Genomic DNA, 25,036 nt, shown 5'->3' with positions numbered 1-25,036 from the left:
GGGGCCGATGGAGCTGGGGGGGGGCTGACGGAGCCAGGGGGGCCGACGGAGCCAGGGGTGAGCCGACGGAGCCGGGGGGGGGGCGACGGAGCCAGGGGGGGGCCGACGGAGCCAGGGGGGGCCGACGGAGCCTGGGGGGAGGGGCGACGGAGCCGGGGGGGGGGGGTGGGGGGCGACGGCGCGAGCAGAGGGAGCCAACACTGACTTTCTCATACATCATGCACTGACTCACACATCATGCACTGACTCACTCACACCATGCACTGACTCACTCACACATCATGCACTGACTCGCTCATCATGCGCTTACTCACACATCATACACTCGCACAACCACTGATCCATTCACTCATCATACACAGATTCACTCATCGTGTGCTGGCTCATTCGCACATCATACACTAACTCACACTGCCGCTGACTTGCTCACACATCATATACTGACTCACTCATCATGCGCTAACACATCGTGCGCTGACTCACACATCATACACTCACTCAACCTAATACTGACTCAATCATCACACGCTGACTCGCACATCATACGCTGACTCGCACATCATACACTCACGCTGCTGCTGACTCACTCACACATCATACACTGGGAGTGTCGTTCTGCCAGCTATGGCTGCAGGTTTTGTCGTACGTGTTATGTATATCGTTTATTGTTAAATTTAAAATCACAGTTCCTATGATTACTGTTGTTACATTGTTTTTGTAGCTTTATTTTGGTCTGGTTGTGGTGTAATAGTTTTCTGCAATGTAGATTCATATTTTGTTTGTTGCGGTTGCACCCGACTTAAGAGCCGCAAGGCTCACAGGGCTATACCTCATAAATGAAACTTGAAACACTTTAAACTTGCTTGTTAAAACTGTAACCGCACCTCCGATTATCACGGTTGGCTACGTACAGTGCAAAAGAAGTTCAACGTACATCCTGTACATTAGCCATACACATGTGAAGCTCCCTCTACGCCATGACTTTATCAACCATTAACACGATGGCAAATGTCACATTTTGCTCTACGCAGGTGTCTGGGTGTTCTGCACAGAGTGTTCCATTACATCCCTCACCTCTGATTAGCATGGTTGGCTTCGTACGGTGCGAAAGAAGTTCAACATACATACACACATACGTACAGACGTACATACATACGGAAAAATACACTTCCCCACCCCTCTTACATTGCGTTTCATATCGGACAAATTTCATGTCCACATTTAAACTCTTTTCAACATTAACACTCGTAAGCCTTGTCTTTCAGTAGGCATCCAGAATGCTTTACGTATTCCCTTGCTCTACATACGAAGTCACGTTTCGTCCATACGAGTATAATGTCCCAACGTGCAGGCTACGTGGCTATAGGGGGTAAATGAGGACGTTGCTGGGGAAAGCGAGGGTGATGCAGCAAGTGCACGGCCTAGGGTTTTCAATCTCACTTGAACATCACGGGCCCAGGATTATAATAATATACCAAGTAAGGCCCACTGATCTACATAGTTAGTTTTCGTAAGTGACCACAAATGATAGCTCAACGAAGTGGCGTATCATCACGTAGAAATTTACATCAGCCAAATACTCTAAACGCATGATGTTGATTCTAAATGTGGAGGGAAAAAACGGAGGACCCGGAGAAAAATCCACGCAACCACAGGGGGAGAGACGACCTTCTGTACAGCAGGCGAGATAGTTAACATCTCGCCACCATTGCCTAAGGTTTTCATTCTCACTTCAACAATGCGGCAACCGCCACCCCACAACTCTCCGCTACGTTGTGGGGGCCATGCCGCTCCACGCTGCCGTTAGCGCGACATCTGACGTTTCACTCCGCCAACCGTTCCGGAAGCTTCTTCACAAACCTAATTTTTGTGCTTCCTCAATTTGAGTAATTTTTTTCAGTTCCAGAAGTAGCACCCCAGCACGGTGGTGGACCGAAACGCCGGACGTCGCGCCGAACTGCAGAGTGGAGCGGCACGGGCCCCACCAACACGTGAGGCCGGTGCCATGTCCGACTCCCCCTGCCCCCCCCCCCCCCCCCATCCTGCAGCGTCTACAGAGAAGTGCCGGCGATCTCCCGATGTTTGACGAAGCTGCCTGCGTCCTCATATGGGTTGTATGCGCTGTTGTCCGCCTCCAATCCGGCAGTGCCGTTTGACGTCGCCAGAGGAGGCGTCTTCTTGAATTTGCGCTTGTAAATCTGATAGACTGGGACACGTGCACACGCCACGAAATGTTCACTGTGATTACATGCCCGCACAGATATCGCTAGACTCACACTGATACCCATAGACTCACACAGATACTCAGAGATTCACACAGATACCCCTAAACTCACACTGATACCCATAGACTCCCACAAAAACCCAGAGATGCACACTGATACCTATAGACTCACACAGATACCCATAGGCTCACACTGATGCCTATAGACTCACACAGATACCTATAGATTCACGTAAGACACTCACAGACTCACACAGATACCCCTCGATTCACACTGATATCCAGAGACACACACAGACACCCAGAGACTCAGACAGATACCCCTAGACTCACACAGATACCCCTAGACTCACACAGATACCCCTAGACTCATACAGATACCAAGAGACTCAGATTTATAAACCCCATAGACTCACACATATATCCATGGACTCACACAGATACCCATAGACTCACACAAATAACCGCAAGACTCACATTGATATCCAGAGACTCACACAGATACTGCTAGACTCACACATATACCCATGGACTCACACAGATACCCATAGACTCACACAGATAACCCCCAGACTCACATTGATATCCAGAGACTCACACAGATACTCCTAGACTCACACAGATACCCCTAGACTCACACAGATACCCCTAGACTCACACCGATAACCCTAGACTCACACAGATACCTAGGGACTCACATTGATAACCCCGTAGACTCGCGCATATACCCAGCTATTCACACAGATACCCTTAGACTCACACAGATACTCAGAGACTCACACAGATACCCCTAAACCCACACTGATATCTATAGACTCACACAGATACCCAGATAATTACACTGATACCCATAGTCTCACACAGATAGTCATACTTACACAGATACCCATAGACTCACACTGATATCTAGAGACAAATACAGATACTCCTAGACTCACACAGATACCCCTGAATTCAAACAGATACTCAGAGGCTCACACTGATGCCCATAGACTCACACTGATACCCATAAACTCACACAGATACCCATCGACTCACACAGATATGCATAGACACACAATGATACCCATAGACTCACACAGATACCCTTGACTCACACTGATACTCATAAACTCACACTGATACCTATAAACTCACACTGATACCCATAGACTCACACACATACCCTGAGACTCACACATACTCAGAGACTCACATTGATATCCAGAGACTCACAGAGATACCCCTATATTCACACTGATACCCAGATACCCACACAGATACCCATACACTCACACAGATATCCATAGACTCACGCTGATCCACATAGACTCACACAGATATCCCTAGATTCACACAGATACCCCTAGATTCACACAGATACCCATAGACTCACACTGATACCCATACACTCACACAGATATCCATAGACTCACACAGATACCCAGATACTCACAAAGATACCCATAGGCTCACACAGATACCCAAAGACTCACACAGATTCACAGAGGCTCACACAGATGCCCCTAGACTCACACAGAGTACCCAGAGACTCACACTACTACCCATACACTCACATAGATATCCGTAGACTCACACTGATATCCCGAGTATCACACAGATTACCCATAAACTCACACAGATACCCTTAGACTCACACTGATACCCATAAGCACACACTGATAACCAGACTCACACGGACACCCATAGACTTACACTGATACCCATAGACTCACACTCACACAGATACCCCTAGACTCACATTGATACCCATAGACTCACACTGATAACCATAGACTCACACAGATACCCATAGACTCAAACTGATGCCCAGAGACTCACACAGATACCCAGAGACTCACTCACATAGATGCCCACAGAGTCACGTGGACTCGAAGCAGCCAAACACTCATAACTGAAATCGGTCCAACGTTCCACTGTAGCAGGGCCCTCCTGTGGCCTTCCCGGGTACACGAGTCAATGTTGTTCTTGATGTTGTTGTTGCAATAGCGATGCAACGTACTCGCCACGAAGATGAAAGCGGTGGCCATCTGGAAGGCGCTGTAGATGAGCGGGAATGTGAACATGCGCACGAGCTGCTCGGGAGTGAAGGACAGCTGGACGATGGTGGTGCACAGCTGGCTGTTCTGGGCCCCAGTCTCCATGGCGATCGTGCGGCACCTGTCGCACAAAGACACGCGATTGGAGACACGCCACCGCCGTTGTGAATCCACTGCTCGATGAAGCGACAGTCCCCCACACACCGCATGCCAGTTGATCTCATCGCTCCCTATCTCGGACGTGTCCCGTCCCTGGGCTGCCACTCTGTGGTTGTTCTCGACCGTCACTCACCATCCCTTCTGGTCGCGACGCGTTCTGGCTAAGCCCTCCTCGTGCCAACGATGCCACGGCCTGCGTGTGTATGTGTACATACGTTGAACTTCTTTCACCCCGTACGCGCCATTTGGAGGTGTGATCTGTGATCCGTGGTTTACGTGGACTAGAGTACAGCGAACCCCTTTTTGTGTTGTGTTGCTCTCCTTCCCCTGTGCCTCGGATCAGCACAGTTGGCTAAGTACAGTGACAAAAAAGTTGTACATACATACGTACGTAATATATATGTCTATGCTATTCTCCCAATAAGCTCTGAATATGAATACTCGCGGACACTTAATGTTCGCGCCATTCTCCAGAACGCATGTCCCACACATATTATGGGTCCAATGTACAAGGCACGCCTATACGTAATAATGCCAAATATTAACCCGTGGGTGTCCGCAGTAAACATTATGATTACATAAAATAGATTTTAGGTTAGGCCACAGAATGCTCCACCGCCCGATATCGCCAATCTGGCTGCGTCGGGTGGTGGAGGGTTTACACGACAAACATTTGGCCACACAATTACGTGGCCAAACCCAAAAACGAATTCGGAATTTCATACACGACCATGCCCTGTATCCCCATAGTCCTGTGACCAAAAATGGGACCTTTTTGCCAGTATCAAAGTATGAATGTTCACCACAAGTACGTTGTATGGTTAATGCAGGCATGATTCCTTGCAAGAGGTTTCCCTTTGGTGTTTGAACATCTTAACACCTCCTGTTATATTGCCAGAAAGGCTAAAACCTATTCCCGTGACCAGGTTCATAAAAAAGTGAGGACTAGATAGCACGGTTTGCTATGTATGGTGCAAAAGAAGTTCAACGTACATACATAGATAAGGCGAGGAGGATGCAACGCACCAGAAAATCATTCCTTTAGGAGACATTCTGGACAGTCCCAAACATTCCAATGGAGTAGGACCCTGCTGAAAAATAGTCTTCAGACTCAATGTGACCGATGGACGCACATAAAGAGAAATACACTCATATAGAGACCCACAGACTCATACAGAGACCCACAGACTCACATATAGACCCATAAGAGTCACATAGAGACCCACAGACTTATATAGGGACCGTTATACTCACATAGAGACTCATAAGAGTCATATAGAGACCCATAGACTCCCATAGAGACCGAAGACTCACATATTGATCCACTTACTCACATAGAGACCCATAGACTCACATAAAGACCCACAGACTCAGACAGAGACCCACAGACTCACATAGAGACCCATAGACTCGCATAGAGGCGCATATGAATCACACAGAGACCAACAGATTCACACAGAGACCCATAAGATGTCGACTTGCAAGAAGCCAAGCACTCTTGTCTAGGCAGCGGCTAAAGTTCCCACTGTGGCAGCAACCTCCCGAACACGAGTCTTCGGAATCAATGCGGCCTTCCCAGGAAGACGGTGGAGTGCCGTGCACACCTCTGCCAGGGCTGGTTGACGAGCTTGGCGAGGCCGAAGCCGAGCACGTAGCCGATGATGGGGAAGATGCAACCGATGATCCACATGGCGGGTTCGGTGTCCCAGGCCCCCTGGTAGAGCAGCGCCCCGGCCACGGAGATGGCGATGATGAGGATGCCCCCGAGTACGGAGCCGATCTGCGCAGCGGCGAGGAGAAGGAGGTGAAGAGTTAACGTGAGAAAGTTAATACAGGATTTTTGGGGTTAGATCGCGTTACATCTAAATGTGTCGTTAAACCCGCCACCATCTAACAGCCAATTAGTAAGGTTTGTCATGTAAACAAAACATGCTAATTCGTTACTAGTACAGCATTGCGGTGTGTTGGAGACCAAAGCCACAACATTTACCCTCTATATATGACGTTTCGCCAGTAATTACAACTAGCTTCATCAGGCGGACAGCCAGATTTGTGGAGAAATCCTCCTGTTTCATTCCTTATGTAGTGGGTTCCAGGGAGACCGGAGACGAAGCGCTTGAGGCACACGTTTATTCAATACAACTGCGGGATACACGGGTCCCTAACACAGAGGGGTAGCGGCCCCTCTACCCGATACCTAAGGAGGTACAGCATCCGGGATAGCGTGTCCTAACCACTCGGACTACACTCGCGTTCCTCCAGCCAAGGTCCTCGGGTCCCAACCACTGGCCCACTGCAGCCCCGGCCCTTAGAAGGACGGCTGGTCTGGGGGTTCCCAGGGTCCAAGCCTCGCTGGTCTTCTTTCTTCAGCTTGACGAAGACTGCCGGACTCGTCCAGAGGTCCGGCTTTTATACTCGTGCCAGGGTCTCTCCGCCCCTGGCCATGCCTCCCTTCTGAAACGCTCTAGGGGGCTCTGAAATATCTTCCCCAACCCCTCTCTTGGGGTTGGGAGAGCCTAGTGTCCCAACGGCCCGGCTCATCCTGCCTATCCCGGGTTACCACCCCCTATGGACACATGTGTGCATAACAATGCTAGATACAATGCCTGACACCGACGAATACACTTAAATAGAGGGGTAGATATGATGGCATCGTTTGGGAGCCCTTCTTGTGCGAGGGGGGGGGGGGAGTAAATAAATGCATATCAATGACAATGGATATCCATTGCCGGTTCGGTTGTTCATATGGCAATAAACGTACATTATGCATGCACATTGTTCTGGATGATATTGGTCGCGAAAGCCTACGTGTTAAACGAGGGGAAAGTTGAAACTATCGTCATCATCGTCATCACGATCCAGGGGCAGATACCCCGTAGGTGTCCACTGCACATTTCATAATTTGTTTACACTTTCCTCTGTCTTGTACCAATACGCTCAAGTATGTGTTGAAGCTATACAACTATACTATGAACAAGTTGTATGTTTTACCATTTAAGGCCCACCGAGCTGCATAACTTTTTTGCAGAATGATAGCTCAACGAAGTGACTTATCATTATATGGAAATGTATAGCAGCCAAATACTCTAAAACGCTTGAAAGAGACACACAAACTCCAAATATACAGCAGGCGTCAGGGTCGGGATTGAACCCACGCCTCCTGTATACAGCAGGCATCAGGGTCGGGATTGAACCCACGCCTCCTGTATACAGCAGGCGTCAGGGTCGGGATTGAACCCACGACCTGTATACAGCAGGCGCCAGGGTCGGGATTGAACCCACGACCTCCTGTATACAGCAGGCGTCAGGGTCGGGATTGAACCCACGCCTCCTGTATACAGCAGGCGTCAGGGTCGGGATTGAACCCACGCCTCCTGTATACACCAGGCGTCAGGGTCGGGATTGAACCCACGCATCCTGTATACCCGGCGAGGGAGTTAACATCTCGAAGGACAACCATTCACCTAAATGACAGACCCACTCAATTTAAATTAAATAATACATCCGCTGCAACGATGAATATCACTACTGCGATATAGAAGCAGTTTTTACAAGTCAGAGTGGTTTCCTGCTGCTCAAATGAGCATTGTTGGATTGGTGCTCATCTTCTGTAAACAACACTGAGCCATTCCTATGGCAGGGGCAAGACTGTCCATAGGACAACCACTGTGAACTTTCCCACAGAGTGGTTGGAGATAGTTAATATCTCGCCACCGGGGCACCCATAGACTCGCACAGAGTTGATACCGGGCAACGCTTGCACCTCACAGCAAGAAGGGCCTGGTTTCAATTCCCGACTCGAGCGCCATTCTGCGTGTGGTGTTTATGTTCTCCCCTCATTCTGCATGGGTTTCAATGTAGAAGTGTAACTGGTGTTGACCAAACATCGCAATGCTGAAAAAATACAGTTGCTGCAAATTATTAAATTTGGATCACGCAGCAGCAGCAACATTGCCCGCTACTGCGAACACAACGAATCTTGAGACTCAGTGAGGCTTTCGTGGATAAACACGTGGAATAGATCATAATTTTACTTAAATATAATAACTTAAGCGGTAGTGTTCCTTTTATAAACCGGATTAGTGACGACGGCATTCATTAACCGAGCGACAACGAGCTGCCCCCGTGGCCAGGACTCACGGGGCCACCGTCCCTCTAGCGTGCCCTGGCTGAGGCGAGGCCAACGCCTCTGAGTGGAGACGCAGGCCAAGAGAGGTCAGCAACGGTCACGGCAACAGTCACGACGAGTTACGTTATCGTCAGAGGCTGCGGTGCCATGAGGGAGATATACACGGCGGCGAGTGGCCATGTACACAACCGTATGTACACAATGTGTACACTCTGTATGTGCACACTGCGTATGCTGTGTACACACAGCGTATGCCGTGTGGCCTATACAGCCGCGTGTCTCGCTTAGCCAGCATTCTTTATATGAGAATTCGCTATCGTGAGCAATTTGAATTGAGACCAATTTGTTCGCAAAGCGAGCAAAATGTTCACTTAGTGAGCTGAGACCAATCGATCAAATGCATCCCGTGGTGGTAGGGGGTGCACGGTGGCAGAGAGCAATTTTTTATCTCCAATAATGGCAGAGCTACTGATTTTGTTCGAAACACCTGGGACTCAACGCATCACCTGCAGGCGTCTGTCACGGATCTAACTCTAGACTTGCCACCTCCACAATGCCCCTTGGTTATCCCTTGAGAGGCGACCTCACCCGTGTGGGCCACGTGTCCTCGGGCCACATGGGGGCTATGTCATCAGGCCCATTGGAAAGACACTTACCCTGCAGGCCACGCTTTGGGCGTTAGCCTCTGACAAATTTCTTTGAAATGTGTTTACAAAAATCGCTGCCAGACTTTACATAGGTCAGTGATTAGCATAAAAGATGTTAACCTCTGATGCTAAATACGACTAGGAGCATAAGCATATATTGTTTATAAAAGTTGTGGAATGATTAAAACAGGTTAATAATACATACTGTACATCATGAATATAAAATACAATAAATCATGTGTATATAAAATACAATATATTGTGTATATATAATATATCGTGTGTGTGTATATGGGAAAATGAGGCATGCCTGTGTCGTAACGGGTATTGCAAGATCCCACCATGGCCATCCGGTGCTCGCCGAGCTACATTGGCTTCAGTTGCCGAACGAACACATTATAAGATCGCTCTCACTACACACAAAGTGTTTGCCACAGATGAACCACAATACCTTGCTTATCTCGTCATGGAACATAAACCACCATCATGCGAACTCCGGGCATCCTCGCAGCGGCGGCTTTTGGCTGGCCATCGAACAAATACGGTGATCACCGCATTGCACGCTTTCAGGTGCGCTTCTGGAACGATCTTCCTTCCGATGTTAGGAGGCCACTGGAGCTATGCACTTTGAAATCTAGATTGCAGACTCATTTCTTTAGATCTGCTTTTTGTGTTTAGTTCGTTGTCCTTCCACTGTACCTCCGATTAGCGCAGTTGGCTACGTACGGCGCAACAGAAGTTCAACACACGTACACACATATAACATACGTAGGAACAATTGTAGAGCATTACCTTGACTAAGATTTTCGCTTTCTTGGGCCACTTGTACTGCACGAACATCCCAAACGCCACGGGCACGACCAGCGAGACGAGGGTGATGCCTACAGAACAGCGACATTGGCAACAGCAGTGGCATCAGTGGGCACGGCATGGCATGCAGAGTGCGCGGGCCGCGTACACACACACAGAGAGAGAACTGGAAATTGAGGTATCTCATCGCATGATGAGCTACTTTGTTGAGCTATCATTTGTGGCCAGGTCATTTATGAAAAAAAAAGTTAATAGCTCAGTGGGCTTTAACTGGTAAAATAAAATAAAAAGTTTGCTTTTATTTGAAATTGTTTTAAGTGAATTTGTTTACCTTCTTATAATTTGGACTCTTATCGTGTTTTATTATTGTATGTTATTGTTGTAAAGTTCTGACCTGCCCCTGCTGGACATTTGTGAAAAAGAGCTTTGTAGCTCATCGGTTTCCTTCAGTATAAATACATATTCTGCTTCTGACCTGCATAGCATGCTCTTGCAAATAGATTCACAGAGCAGAACTTCTCTTTATCCGTGATCCTATTATCCACAACTCTCATTACCCATGGACGCTGTAGGGTTCGGGTAAAAAATAAGAATCGGCTTTACCCTTTCTGGAAATAAAAGCAGGAGGTGTGAAGATGTTCAAACACTAAACAGATACCTTTTAAAAGGCATCAAGTCTGCATTTAACTACACGTATTTGTGGCATAAACATGCAAACAAACATTCTCTGATAACATATGCATTGTCTTTGAAACACCTGAGTTATTGCCACAAAGGGTAAAACCTATTCTTATTTTTTCCATCTTCTTGGTAGTGGCAAAAAGGTCCTACATATGTAACTGCTCATCCCAAGCCATTAATACTTTTATCCTTGCATCGCTGTAGGGTTCGTGAACCTACCTACTATACGTGGCCCTATCACAATTATCTGTGGATTTTTCCTGCCCCTGTTTGTGGGACGGCTTCCCATTATCTGTAAATGCCAAAACGAATGAAAGGAATTGCCTGGGACATGCATCCTATTCTCCGCGGGTTTTTACGCGCCAAAATCTATTTACTGCGGTGAAACAAATGCAAATATGACTGTGCGCCGAGGCGGATTGATTGACGCGCAGTGCAAGATGCGCTGAAACACAATATGCATGTTGAACTTATTTCACACCATACGAAGCCAACCATGCTAATCGGAGGGGTAAAATACCATCAGACACAATATCATTGGACATCCGATGAAATCACCGATCAGTGATCAGTAATCTGCTCATGTATGAAAAAAATAAACTACTTTATTTTACCAGGTAAGGACCACTGAGCTATATATCCCTTTTTCATATGCGACATGGCCACAAATGAAGTGGCTTATCGCATGGAAATGTATAGCAGCCAAATACTCCAAATAAAGCAAGCGTAGCATTGCCCGTAGCGGCGTGTCTCTGCCCACATATGGTCTTGTGAATCCCGAATCGAGGTAAATATCATTTGTCACATGGGCATGGGGAGAGTGTTGCCCCCTCGCACACGTTATTTTTTACCTTTCCTATACTTTGCACTCCGGTCGTGTTTGTGTATTGTTTATTGTTTTAACGTTCTGACCCCTGAGCCCCAACTGGAACATCTGTGAAAAAGAGCTTTATAGCTCATCGGATTCCTCCAGTTATAAATAAATATTCTCATTCTGATGTTTTAATTGAAAAATCGAGCACTTCAGAAGGGGCCCCTGGGGAGACTTGCTGCCGTCAGTTTGGCAGTTTTGGCGCCCTGGGCGTCGGCGCACCGATGCTGTCGTAGGGGATGGCGATGCTGGCCGAGTCCGTCCACGTCTGGGTGTAGATGAAGAGGCAGAGCGGCATCATCCCCATGCCCAGCAGCGTAGAACACACGGTCATGCTGATGCTGCACACACATACACGTGAAGCGTATAGCACACGGTAATTTTACCTTGGTGATCTTGTCAAGGAGCATAAACCATCACGCGAACTCCAGTGGTCATCCTCGCAGCAGCGGCTGTCTAACTATCGAACAAAGACGGTGGTCACCAATTCTAGATTTAAAGCTTTCGTGACTGCTAGGATCCATACTCTTTGGTTCTATTGGGTAAAGTCACGTAGGTGAAAAGAATAATAATGTCAAGGGGTACCCCTGCGGATGTGTATACTTTAACTTAGCTATTTGAATGAGCCATTTCAATGTTAAATTATATGCTAATTCCTTTGTCAAGGCGCGTGGTCTTTTTCTTCTCACACAGCTTAAAGGTCGTGATCTAAGCGTGGCTTCTTCCACTCCAGCGCTGTCCTCCAGACAGTCTCGTCCCTTCACCTGATGAAGGCCGCTTGTGTTGTGGCCGAAACGTCGTGATTTTTTGTTATTTTATTTTCACCTACGTGACTTTACGCCAATAGAACCAAAGAGTACGGTGGTCACCACATCGCGCGCTTTCAGACGCGCTTCTGCGGCCGGCTGGAACGCTCTTCCTTCCGATATTAGAAAGCCACTGGGAGCGATGCACTTTAAGTATAGATTGAAAACGCATTTCTTGAGTTTGTTGGCCTTCCCCCGCACCTCCGATGATCGCTGTTGGCTACGTACGGTGCAAATGTTATTCTACACGTACAGCAGGGGGGCTGCGGAGCGACGCCGTGGCCACGGTGGGCTCAGAAAGTACGTTTGCATATGTACGGTATGCATGTTAAAACTTATTTCGCACCGTACGTAGCCAACCGCGCTGATCGGAGATGACGCGGGATCGGCCGCGCTCTGCGCAGGAGGAGCACGTGGGCAGTGGTGGGGGTGCTCAGCACGGCCAAAGCCGATGGGGGGGGGGGGGGGGCTACCCACGGGGCTGTCTATAATCCTACACCATGAGATAGCAGCAACAGCAGCGGCGGGGGTTGGTGAATCACCGCACACAAATATGGGCTGTGAAACTCTCTTCCCGTGGGCGTTGAGGAGGTTGCTATACCCTAGCTCGCCAGGAGATGGCGGTATACAGCATTGTACGGATTAATATCACGTGCTCGAGATTGGTGCCAGAAGGATGTACAGACGAAAGTGGACATGTGCAGTGGACACCTACGGGCTATCTGCCCAAGGATCGTGATGATGTAGTTTCGTTTTTTTATTTTGGTATAGCCCTGTGAGCCATTCGGCTCTTGAATCGGGTGCAACCACAACAAACAAAAACACGAATAAGAAAAACATCCTAAAGTGACTATGTGACTGTGCATACAGAAAATCCATGAAAAAAAAACAGCAAAATATTCCTGAAAAAAGCACCGTACACCAACGATGTGTGCAAAAAATCCCAGTGGGATGCAAGTCAAACAACAACCACAAGAAAACTTAGATTAAGGCCATCGTACTACAACAAAACAAACATGTCCAAACCAAAAAACGTTTTAGAAATCACCAAAAAATAAAGCCATAATTGCAACGTAACAGTGATCACAGCGACTGTGACTGAATTTTTACAATAAACTACGTAAATAACATGTAACACCAAATCCTAGAGCCATAGCTGGCTGCATGAGTTACTCCACAACAACAGAGGCATCAGTCGGAGTATCAAATTTTTCAATGCACCTTTAAGATCAGCACGCTAAATCAAAATACAGATAATACTTTGCAGCGTCATCCGGAGCGAAACATTTTATTTTATTTTACGCCAATGAATAGCAGTGGCAGCTAGGGGTGTACAACTCCTCTAGAGCAGTTTTGAGAGAAGATCTCATTGGTAGCGATTCAAGTTGCAGTTTATTGGCAATAGCATTCCAGACCCTGGGGGCATCAATAGCAAAGGCCATTCCTCCAGTTTTTGTACGGCAATAGGAAATGTGAAGCTGGTAAAGGAGCGAAGAACTGAGGTCAAATTTGTTCTTTGAAACAGAGAGGAGATCCAGCAGGTAGTCTGCGGATTTTTTTGTAAGTACATCGTGAATAAATAAGATCTGGTGCACAAGACAGCTCCCCCGGCGACACTGGGGAGAACTGAGACAGTGGCTGAGAGGTGTAGGGGGGGGGACAAATGATGGAATGACAGAGCAGACAGTGGTGGCAGAAGAGGACAGGTTGGTGTAAATGGTGTCAATTTTGGTCTGAAAGAATGATAGAAAGGTGTTGCAGTTATCAGTTGTGAATGAGTTGATGATATTGTCACTGGGCTTGAGAAGTTTATTTAGTGTGTAGAAAAGAGCCTTCGGGTTGGTAGAACCAGAATGTATGAGGTGTGAGTAGTAGGTGGACCGAGTAGTGTTAAGAGCTTCCTTATACTACTGAAGGTAATCTGTGTAAGCTTGTAGATGAACAATTAAAGCAGTTTTCTTATGGAGCCTTTCAAGCTGACGATTACGGGATTTCATTTTGTGCAGAATAGGAGTGTACCAGGGAGCAGAGTGAGTGAATGAGACAGGACTAGAGATGGATTTAAGATTTCTGAAATAAATTGTCCTTTTGTCCTTGGTTGTAGAAATGGGGAGATCAATGTTCATGGTGATTGCCAGGTGGTCAGAGATGTTGAGGTTGTGGGGCTCAAGGAGCGGTATGGTGAGACCAGTAGAGCAGGCCAGATCCAAAATATGACCACGGCTGTGGGTTGGAAAGTTGACATGTTGGGTGAAATTGAAGCAGTGTAGCAGTTCCAGGAATTCAGTAGCAAATTTACAGTCAGTGTCAATGTGGATGTTGAAATCTCCCAGGAGCAGAACAGAAGGTGAGATGGCAGATAACTGAGTTAAAAAGTCAAAAAAGTCAGAGAGAAAGGAAGGATTTGGTTTGGGGGGTCGGTATATTATGGCAGTGACCAGAGCAGTGGGACCAGAGAGTTTAAAAGTGATGTGGTCAAAGGACTGAACAGCAGGGATGGAGATGGTGGATGTTTTAATGTCTTTTCTGTACACTGCAGCGACACCACCTCCCCGCCCCTCAGATCAGGGTTTGTCCATGTATGTATATCCTGTAGGTGTAGTCTGGTTGAGTGCAAAATAGTCCATAGGTTTATGCCAAGTTTCAGTGATACAGAGAAAATCCAGGTTATTGTCAGTAATGAATTCATTTAAAATGAGGCTTTTATTGTTTAGTGAGCGGGTGTTGAGCAAAGCCAGTTTCAGGTGACTTTGCTTCGTGGTGAATTGAGGGGACCGAGGAATGGGGCGGAGATTGGTTAGGTGCACGTGTCGTGTGTTGTGATGACGTATTGAGGAAGTTGTGGTGCGCAAACAGGACCAGATGGATGGAATGGAGTTTGGGGTTGAGTAGTTGTAATTGAACATACGACCAGAGCCTCTGTGAAGCGGACGGCGAATTAGTTCAGTTTCTCGGTAAATGTCAATGCAGTCCAGATGAAGGTGGTTGTTGATTGATTGGAAGTCAGCGGTGGAGTGGTGACATTATCCAGGTGTGGAGCTAGTGCTAGCTTGTACCCAGATGCCCGGTGTATTGTAAATGGGAGGGCGTCCACAGCTCCCAGGCGCCGCTCCGGCTTCTCGACGATGACGCTGTGACCGCTGCATGACGGGAGCCGTGGGAGCCGCGGCCGCAGGCCAAAACCACCGCCGCAACCAGCACCGCGCAGACGAGGGCGAGGGGGGAAGCCAAACAGGGAGCTCGTGATGTTGGTGCCACGTGGAGCAGTCGTGCCTTGACGTCTCTCGCTGCTGCAGTCGTTGAGTCGTGTCGCGTACGTTTGATTCGCTTTCACTTCCCGCGACACCATGGGGAACAGCACAGCCGGGTGGCTTGAAAGGGAATCCCCTCGACACGAACCTTTAGAAACCTCGTGTCGCCGCAATAATCAGCATCTTTGGTATGAAGAGGCTTTACGGTGTTAGGCAAAGACGACCCACATCTGCCCTGGATGCTTGTCCAGACGGTCGCTCCTCCTGCTCCTCCTCCAGCCACAAGGATTCCGGTGTCTGTTCCCAAGAGCGAAGCACTTGAGGCGTAGGTTGTCTCCCTTGAGCACCACCATTACCGCCGGTAGCTTCACCTCGATGCGCGGCAGCAAGCCGCCAGGTTGTCGTCGCCCTCGGAGCACGCACTGAGCCTTAGCCAATGGTCAAGGGTCATAACGGAGCGACAGCCAAGGAATGGAACATCCCCCGTGGAGATGGAGCAATGAAATCGGCCGCTCGGTGTGGAGGACCTCGGTGGATTGTTATGTGGTGCCGTCACAGCGGAGCCGCTCCGTCAGAGCCGTGCCCACCACCGTGACGCCGCCGCCGGGGAGTGACGGCGCCGACGCTGCGCGCCCCTCGCCGCCCCCCACATGAATGCACACACACCCCACGTAGAGCCGGGAGGGAAGGTCACCTGGCCGACAGGTTTTTATCCAGAAGCCCCTAATGGGATCAAGCTTCATGGTTTCCTGTGGCCGGGAAATTGGGCGATCTACCCCCGAGGCTGACGTGCACCGCAGCGCCGTGACCTGATATTAAAGTTGCATGGTCACGGCGGGGGCCGTTGAGCCACCGCGAGTGGAACCACACACACACAAACACGAGTCAGTGGGCTGATAGCGGGAAGAACGGAGAGCGGACGTCCAAGGAACCACCGCGGTGACGTCACCAGCGTAGGATCCGAGAATGAAAAGGGTGGGAAAATCCAGGCCTCTGATTGGACGGGAGGCCCAGGAGGTGAAACAGCGGAATGCCTTTGTTATAGGTAGGAAAAAAGGCGGGTGATTCAGGCAATAAAGGAGATAGTCCTTCAAGTCATCGAAGTCCGCGGAGTGTTGGAGCCGGCCGTTCGAGTCGTCCGTGTGACGAGCTTCAGCGCAGCCAGGCACAATCCTCCACGGAGACGACCCACAGCATCGCCCTTCTACAGAATCCGGCGCCTCAGATTGGAAGTCAGCATAAGTAAGGGAGACGAGAGTTTGGGTTAATTAATCAGAGGGTATAAAGTGGGGCGCCAGGCAGAATAAATTGAGTCCAGGATCCCCGAAGGATAGGCCAGTTAGGGTCTGCTGACTCACACAAACACACGTAGTTTAGCGGGTTATTCGTGGGGAATAAAACCGCCAGTAGAGGATAAAACTGTGTCGTGTGGTCGCTGTGAGTGTGGAAAGGGGGGTGGAGTGATTTATGTTCCTGTGCATACGCGGCTGTTTATGGCGAATAGGGGAGTGTAGCGTCTGGTGTTTGCACACACGCGTGGCTGTTTAAACGGTCTTTAAATCGGCTCAGAGGTGTCCCCGCCAATCGGCGACGAATGCACGGTGGGCGCCCCTGCCCTCTGACCCCTGACCCCAAGTCCCTCGCGTGTGATTGGTGTACGGAGTCGGGCAGGTAGCGGAGTCGGGTTCGTTAGCGCCTGGGCACGTAGTGAGTGTATGCGAACGGATCCCGGGGGCTAAGCGCCGGCCGGGGAGTCACACGTCGGTGCGCCGCACCCCTTTTGTTTACGCACAAGACGGAGTTTTGCTTTGCGCGCGCGCCCACCGCAGCACGCCCACTACTAAGCCCGCGTAGCGCGTCGTAAATGTAAAGTCGTCGGCCCTACCGATTGAGACATGCCTACGCGGGCAGCAGCAAAGGCGGGAGCACAGGGGGGCGAGGAGTTGGGAGTCGGTAGCCCGAACCCGACAGAGCAGTCGGGGAGCAGTAGTGAGAATGAAACAGAGGAGGCAGGGGGCAGCAGCCCCCGCATCGTAACGGGGGAGTCGGGGGACAGCGGCCCCGACAATTCGGTGCAGGCGAGGGGCAGCAGCCCCCGCAGTTACATGGCGGGATTGTGAGGGGTCTGGTGATGGCTTGGGGAGACTTTCATCCAGCAGTGGATAGAACCTCGGCTGACGAATCCATGTAAATAAATGTACTGTGGATATCCACGCAGTTACATGGCGGGATTGTGAGGGGTCTGGTGATGGCTTGGGGAGACTTTCATCCAGCAGTGGATAGAACCTCGGCTGACGAATCCATGGAAATAAATGTACTGTGGATATCAATCAAACGCGAAGCTCGGCATGAAACTACTTAGATGTAAATTCTGTAAAATATAAAAACGATGCTGAGGCTTTTGATTTAAAGCTTTCGTGACTGAAATCCTGCATCCTTTCACTGGAAAAACCACCTCTGCGGTACAAAATTATACTCACCTGGTATCGACAATCAAGGGTATGTCCCTGTCCCCAGACGACCTGCTTGTCAGTTTTGATGTAGTTTCCTTATTCACCAAGGTTCCTGTACCTGACACCATCGCAATCATTGAAGACTTGGTTCATCAAGGACTAAACACTGAGGTACCCCCCCTGGTGAGACACTGATTAACCAATACATACTTCACTTGGAATGGAACTTTCTACAAACAAACTGAGGGCACCCCAATGGGCTCCCCGCTATCTCTGGTTATAGCTAACATTTTCATGGAGAAATTTGAGACTGACGCCATCCAGACTGCCACTCTGCGCCCAACCTTATGGAAGAGGTACGTGGATGACACTTTTGTCATCTGGCCACATGGCCGGCCTGCTCTAGACCAATTTTTCGACCACATCAATTCCATACACCCAGCCATCAGATTTACCATGGAAGTCGAAAAAGATGGCAAGCTACCTTTTTTGGATGTCCTAATAAAAAAGAGACCTGATGGTTCAATGAGCCACTCTGTCTACAGGCAAGCTACCCATACGGATGCTTATCTGAAACCGGATTCCCACCACCATCCATCACAGAATAATTCTCTCATCAAGACTCTGTACCATAGAGCCCAATGCATATCCGACCAGGAACACATAGACAGTGAACTCAAGCACGTACACCAAGCTCTTAAGGCTAATGGTTACTCCGACTATACAATCCGCAAAGCTATCACTCAAACCATGAAGAAGGACCCTCTTGAGGAGCCTTTCAAAACCATCACTTTACCCTACATTGCGGGGATCACAAAAAAGATCTCCAAAATCTTGAAGAAACACAAGATCCAGGTCCGTTTCAACACATTACATAAAATCCGTGATCTGGTTCCGTCTGTAAAAGATGTGATTCCGGACATACAGTACCCTGGTGTCTACAAACTAAGTTGCCTCTGTGGTAGTAGTTACATTGGAGAAACCAAACGCCATGTCTCGGACCGCATTCGTGAACACAAAGCAGACCTTAAACACGGTAGGACCAACACCTCGGCCGTGGCAGATCATTGTTATAATTCAGTAGGCTCACATGACATTGACTTTTCCAAGACAGAGGTTATTCGTAAGCCATCTGGCTACCATGAGAGATTCGCTCATGAGGCTATCCACATATACAAGCACAGAGACAATTTCAACCGAGAAGATGGATTCTGGCTTAGCAATCATTGGAAAGATTTGATAAACCATTTCAGGTCTTAATTGATTGTTCACGCTTACGGTGGCTTTCAGACAGCATACATTAATTTTTCGTCTCCCCCCTCCTCTTTTCAGAACATAGATGGACTAGGCCTTCTAAATAAACTGCTAAATCGCTGCGCGTTGCGCTGACGGTTTTATAAATAAATAACCCGTTTTAAAATAAATTAATTAATGCAAACAGACACACCTGATGACGACCGTTTGTGTTATGGTCGAAACGTCGTGAGAATTTTTATTGTCTTATATATTTTATTATTTTATTGTTTCCCTTCAACGTGACTTTACCGAAAGAGCTAAGAATATAAAGATGCTGAGGCTGTAAAAGCATTGACTAAAGTAAAGGTTAAACTTTGTTTACGCGGAGCGACATGTCGCTACGCGTAAAGACTCACACAGAGACCCATAGACTTACATAAATAACAACCCATATAGGTTGTTACCCTTCCTCTACACCTCTGATTAGCATGGTTAGCAACGTGCGGTGCGAGCGAAGTTCAACATACATACTTATATAGGACTCACAGAGAGACCCATAGACTCGCACAGAGACCCATATAGTTTGTTGCCCTTCCCCCACACATCCGATTAGCATGATTAGCTACGTACGGTGCGAGAGAAGTTCAACACGCACACATCACTGAAACCCAGCAGGGGCGAGGGGATGACGCCATCGCTCGCGATGTCAACGCGGATCTCCGCGCTCTTTGTCGGCCGCGTGGCTCAGCGGTGCAGCAAGCGGCCTCGCTGCGAATTGGAAGGCCACGATTGTAAATCCGGGCTGGGACTTCACTCATCCCATCACTCCTCCGGGAGTCGATAAAGTGAAGTGCCACTTTGTGGGAAGGTTATTGGTGGTCGTCTTTTGGATAAACTCGCCCCGCCATATGAATGTAAACGGATGATGAGCATCAACTGCTCAATGACCATTTGAGCAGAAGGAAATAGCTATTGTTATACTCATTTACATAATCGTACAAGGTATGACGACGCCCGTGTGGGCCCGTGCTCAGCTTTCGGATGCGTTTCTGCGGCCGCCTGGAACGCTCTTCCGGTATTAGGAAGCCACTTGGAGCTATGCACTTTTAAATCATCATCTAGATTGAAAACTACTATTTCTTTAAAACATTTTTTTGCTGTGTTTAGTTTGTTGTCCTTCCCCCAAACCTCCGATTAGCACGGTTGGCTACGTACGGTGCGAAAGAAGTTCAACATATGCAGGCATCTGCATCTGCTATGGTGTCGTGACTGGCGGGGACTGAGAGCGGCCAGAGCCGGCGAGAGGCCGCGCTGGCTGAGACCCGCACCGGGCGCTCTTCTCACTGAGCTAAAGCCCGCAGAGTTACGAAACTTATTTTTCCAGAATCGACCCGGCCACAAATGATAGCTCAACAAAGTGGCTTATCGTGTGGACATTTATAGCAGCAAAATAATACGTCTGGGCAATCTATTGTTATACAAGCCCGACATTTCTCCGTCAACTAAATTATAAGAGCCTTTCAGAAGGTCTGAATCTAAAAGTTATAGAAAATGAGACCCCCCTCCATCCCCAGATGTGGGGGTAAAAAGTTAATCCATCAGATGCACAATTGTTGATCACCCCCCATTTTTATTTTCTAGGCATATATGCCTACACACCCTACATACAATAGAGTCAGTAGTATCTGTACACATTGGGGGGGGGGGGGGGGGGACATCAGTGGGATTGACGGGCGAGGTGCGAAGCGCTGAGAATTCCTCCGCAGGAGCGATAATTTCGACGGCCGTTGCTTGTAGGCCGCCGAAATTCTAGTTCGGTAAAACTCTGGTGAACTCCCAATGTTTCATGGACATACGCCAGATGCCAACAACATGCTGGCAACCAAGCAGCACAGTATTTGTTTCACAAGCCGCACTCTGCTGATGAGACACACAAGGTGGAAACCAGTCCACAGGGTTTCTTGTTCTGGATATGCGTGCTGCTGAGAACCCGCAGGTGACGTGGATCCGAGTGTGCTATCGCGCCGCGTGTTTGCGGGATCAACCGCTTGGTGTTCGGCGTGGTGTCCGATGTTTCACTCCACATACTGTGAGCTTGTTTATCGCCAGTAATGCTCCATCTAAATCAGTGCAAATCACAGGCGGATCTGGAAGCTTTTCAGACTTTATAAATATGGCTCTACGTTCATACTAATAACAATGCGTGCAGTATATCAGTGCCTATCTTATTAGAGCAATTCAGACTTTATTGATCACCCCGTGCCCTTGTAAATCTCAATGTGCATCCTAGAAAGTCATATCACAAGGGAGAAACACAAACAAAAAATAGTGTTGCTCGTATTGAATCGGCCGTATGGACCTGAAAACAAAATTTCCCTGTACAAGAACACGGGTAAACCGTATAGATTGACAGGTATGGTGTATTGTGTGTGGTGAATATAAATATTTTTTTAAAGCAAGCTTAGGCCGCTAGTAGAGGGCCTTCCTACAGCAATGGGTTGACAGAGGCCTTCACATTAAACCCTCCCGCTCCTCTCTCCGCCCAGCAGAATATATAAATGTGTACACGAGTTAGTTGGTCGATAGATTGCGTTTGGTGGGGTAAAGTGTGGGAACTCGCTCCTCTTCTAGTAAGGCGTCTGCCCCAGAACGACGAGCCGGCCTATTGCGTCTCGAACCCCTCCCGTGCAGTCTCTTCTGCGATTAGTATTATTAAGTAAATCTCAGCTGTACAGAGCGCCATTCACACAAGGCGTCACAGCGCTTTACAACACAATCCCAGTAAAAAAAGCCTGAACGTTAAAACTAAAAGAAAACAACCGCTTACAGAGAAGTATACCAATACCGTGTCACCCCATACGGTTTACCCCGTATTCTTGTACATGGAAATTGAGTTTTCAGGTCCATACGGCGTACAGCCGTTTCAATAGGGCATTAACATGATTTTGCCCATGTGTGTTTCTCCCTTGTGATGGGACTTTGTAGGATAAACGTTGAGATTTATGAGCTCACGGGGCGACCAATAGGGTCTAAATAGGTCTGTAATGAGGTAGGCACTGATAAGAGGTTGACAGGTGTGGGATATGCAAAAGAAAATTAAATGTGGTTTTCACACGATCTCTAAAACCCTCGACTGACGGTGAGTCCATAACAACTACTGAAAGCTCTGCCACCCATTAAACACAGATTTGTTCTTGGTACCACTCAGGGTACCCGGACTTGGTGGATAAAATTTGCCGGACAGGGGCAGCATACGGCTTCAGCAGTTCACCCAGATGTAATGGAGCTACCATCCCTTTTCAGGACCTTGAAGGCCAAGACAAGAACTTTCAATTCGATCCTCTAGTTTGCTGGAAGGCAAAGCAGGGAACGAAATATATATGTGATGTGCTCAAATTTCCCCACTCAACGGGGAGTTGCGCAGCCTCACGGACACTCGGGAGTGCGCATCATCGCGGACGCACGCACCTGAGGTCCATGTCCCCGTCCAGCCAGTAGGTGATGATGTTGGAGGTCGTTCCGCCGGGGCAGCAGCCCATGATGAGCACGGCGATGGCCTGAATGGGCTCGATCTTGAAGGCTATGGCGAGCGCGAAGGCCGTGAGGGGCATGAAGCCGAACTGGCACACGAACCCGATGATGATCCCCCACGGATTGCGAAGGTGAGCAATCACCTTGTGAATCTGCACCGTGCAGCCCATGGCGAACATCACCAGCGCCAGCATGAGCGTGAGCACGATGCTCAGCGTGAAGTTGAGCACTTGGTTGTGGCTTCCCACGGGCTCCAGGCACGACGTGCCCTCGCACAGCGTCGCGTTGGAGTCGCACGCCCACACGTTCCCCGTCGCGGAGTAGCGGAGCATGACGGTGGAGTAGGACGCGGCCTCGTAGTCTTCGTACGGCATCTTGGTTGCTGCTCGCCGCTCACGGGAGGCCGCACTCACCGCTGCCGAAGAAGCCGTGGCCCCTTATAGTCGGGGCTCGGAGCTGTAAATCCCCCGTCCTCCTCCACCCCCCTCCCGTGCGCAAATGTTTAACGCGAACATTAAATGGCGAACTTTACGGGGAGCAGGGCAGGTGGCGTGAGCCGACATTCTTGAGAAGGCAACGCCACTGATGAGGTGACGTTGAGGCTCTTCGACTCCAGCAAACCGAAGACAATGTGAATTACGTAGTTGTCAACCCAGACGGTTTACCCGTCTTCTTGTACAGGGAAATGGAGTTCTCAGGGCCAGCGTACAGCCGTTTCAATCCGGGCAAAAAACAAGTTTGTCTATTTGTGTTTTTCCCTTGTGATGGGACTTTGTTGGCTGAATGTTGAGATTTATAAAAGCACGAGGTGACCAATAAGCTCTGAATTGGTGTGTAATAAGGTAGGGGCACTAATAAGGGATTGACAGGTATGGTACGGTATGGAATTTGGCTGTAGATTGTAAATGTTGTGGCTTGGCTCTCCAACACACCGGTGTGCTGTACTAGTAACGAATTGGCATGTTCTGTTTACGTGACAAACCTTACTAATTGGCTGTGTCGGGTGGTGGCGGGTTTAAGGACATATTTAAATATTTACGCGATCCAACCCCCCCTAAAAACCTGTATTAAGGTATGGAATTAATTGAATATTAAAATGTCTCTGATCGTGAAGACGGCGGCTACTTCTCGCGACTACGTTAGAAAAGACGAAGTGTTTTTTGTTGTTTAAACATTAAATGTACCCGGGGCTGTTTCATAAAAGGCAAATTATCCGGACTTGTCGTAAAAGGGTAGTCACGTGACGGCCTCGCGCCACCAGCCCCCCCCCCCCCACTTCTCGCTCTTCTCGCCATCCACGTTTTATAATCCTCTGCTCCAAAGTTTTAAAACTTTAACGACCACATTTTTGTGAAAGGTAAAAAAAGAATAAAGACGAGCACTGGGGGCCATTAAAACAAAAACAAAGTATTGCTTCTCATAAACAAAAGTTTTTCAGCAGTACAATTCGCGTGCCAAGTGTCCTAAACTTTCTTCCTGTCGTGGGGCTGCTGATGTAGATGCAGAGCAACGACTACGACCGCACATCCAGGTGGTCAAGCCAGCAGATAAGCGCGTCAGGAGTAGCGGAGTGGTGTAGCATCATCGCTGTGATGTCTCCTGGGAACGGTGGTACGGCCAAGTTCAGCACATGGAATCATTTATTTTTGTTGCCACGGTTGCGAAGCAAACACCCACAACCAAACGGCACCATTGAATGTATCGTATATAACAGCGTTCCATTAATACTCTTTGGTTCATCTTCTTTGGTTCTTTCGGTAAAGTCACGTAGAATGAGAATAAAACAATAAGATAACACAATAAAATTCTCACGACGTTTCGGCCACAACGCCAGCGGCCGTCTTCAGGTGAAAGGAACAGACCTGTCGGGACGACAGAGCTTCAATGAACGATGTTAAGATTCGTAGCGACTTTTAAGCTGGTTGAGAGAAGTGAGGCACCTTGACAAAGGGGTTTACATATCAAATAGCTGAGGGATTAGCTTGTGACTGGTCACAGAAATGGCTATGTTAAAGTCAAAACCTACACATCCACAGAGGCAACTAGTAATTTAGCATTGAAATAGCTAAGGGATTAGCTTGTGCAAATAGCTGAGGGATTAGCTTGTGACTGGTCACAGAAATGGCTATGTTAAAGTCAAAACTTACACATCCACAGAGGCAACTAGTAATTTAGCATTGAAATAGCTAAGGGATTAGC

The 25,036-nt window shown here is 48.5% G+C and overlaps 1 protein-coding gene across 2 annotated transcripts; it reads right to left on the bottom strand.

Moving 5' to 3' along the window:
* Positions 1–643: 643 nt before the first annotated feature.
* SLC10A2 (solute carrier family 10 member 2) lies at positions 644–24,064 on the bottom strand. 2 transcript variants are annotated; one of them, XM_032964347.2, is made up of 6 exons: positions 22,775–24,056; positions 11,783–11,901; positions 9,991–10,079; positions 6,027–6,202; positions 4,227–4,384; positions 644–2,206 (listed from the first exon to the last, which is right to left on the bottom strand). In XM_032964347.2, the coding sequence occupies exons 1-6, from the start codon at positions 23,209–23,211 to the stop codon at positions 2,052–2,054; spliced, it is 1,134 nt and encodes a 377-aa protein (XP_032820238.1). In that variant the 5' UTR covers positions 23,212–24,056; the 3' UTR covers positions 644–2,051. The 2 variants fall into 2 exon arrangements, with proteins under 2 accessions (XP_032820238.1, XP_075927316.1); XM_076071201.1 differs by lacking the exon at positions 644–2,206 and having other exon boundaries at positions 3,521–4,384; positions 22,775–24,064.
* Positions 24,065–25,036: the final 972 nt, after the last annotated feature.

Source organism: Petromyzon marinus, chromosome 32, assembly GCF_048934315.1.
Source record: "Petromyzon marinus isolate PM22_M1 ecotype Great Lakes invasive population chromosome 32, UKy_Petmar_22M1.pri1.0, whole genome shotgun sequence".
Lineage (NCBI taxonomy): Eukaryota > Metazoa > Chordata > Hyperoartia > Petromyzontiformes > Petromyzontidae > Petromyzon > Petromyzon marinus.
This window is presented reverse-complemented; position numbering and strand designations above follow the sequence as displayed.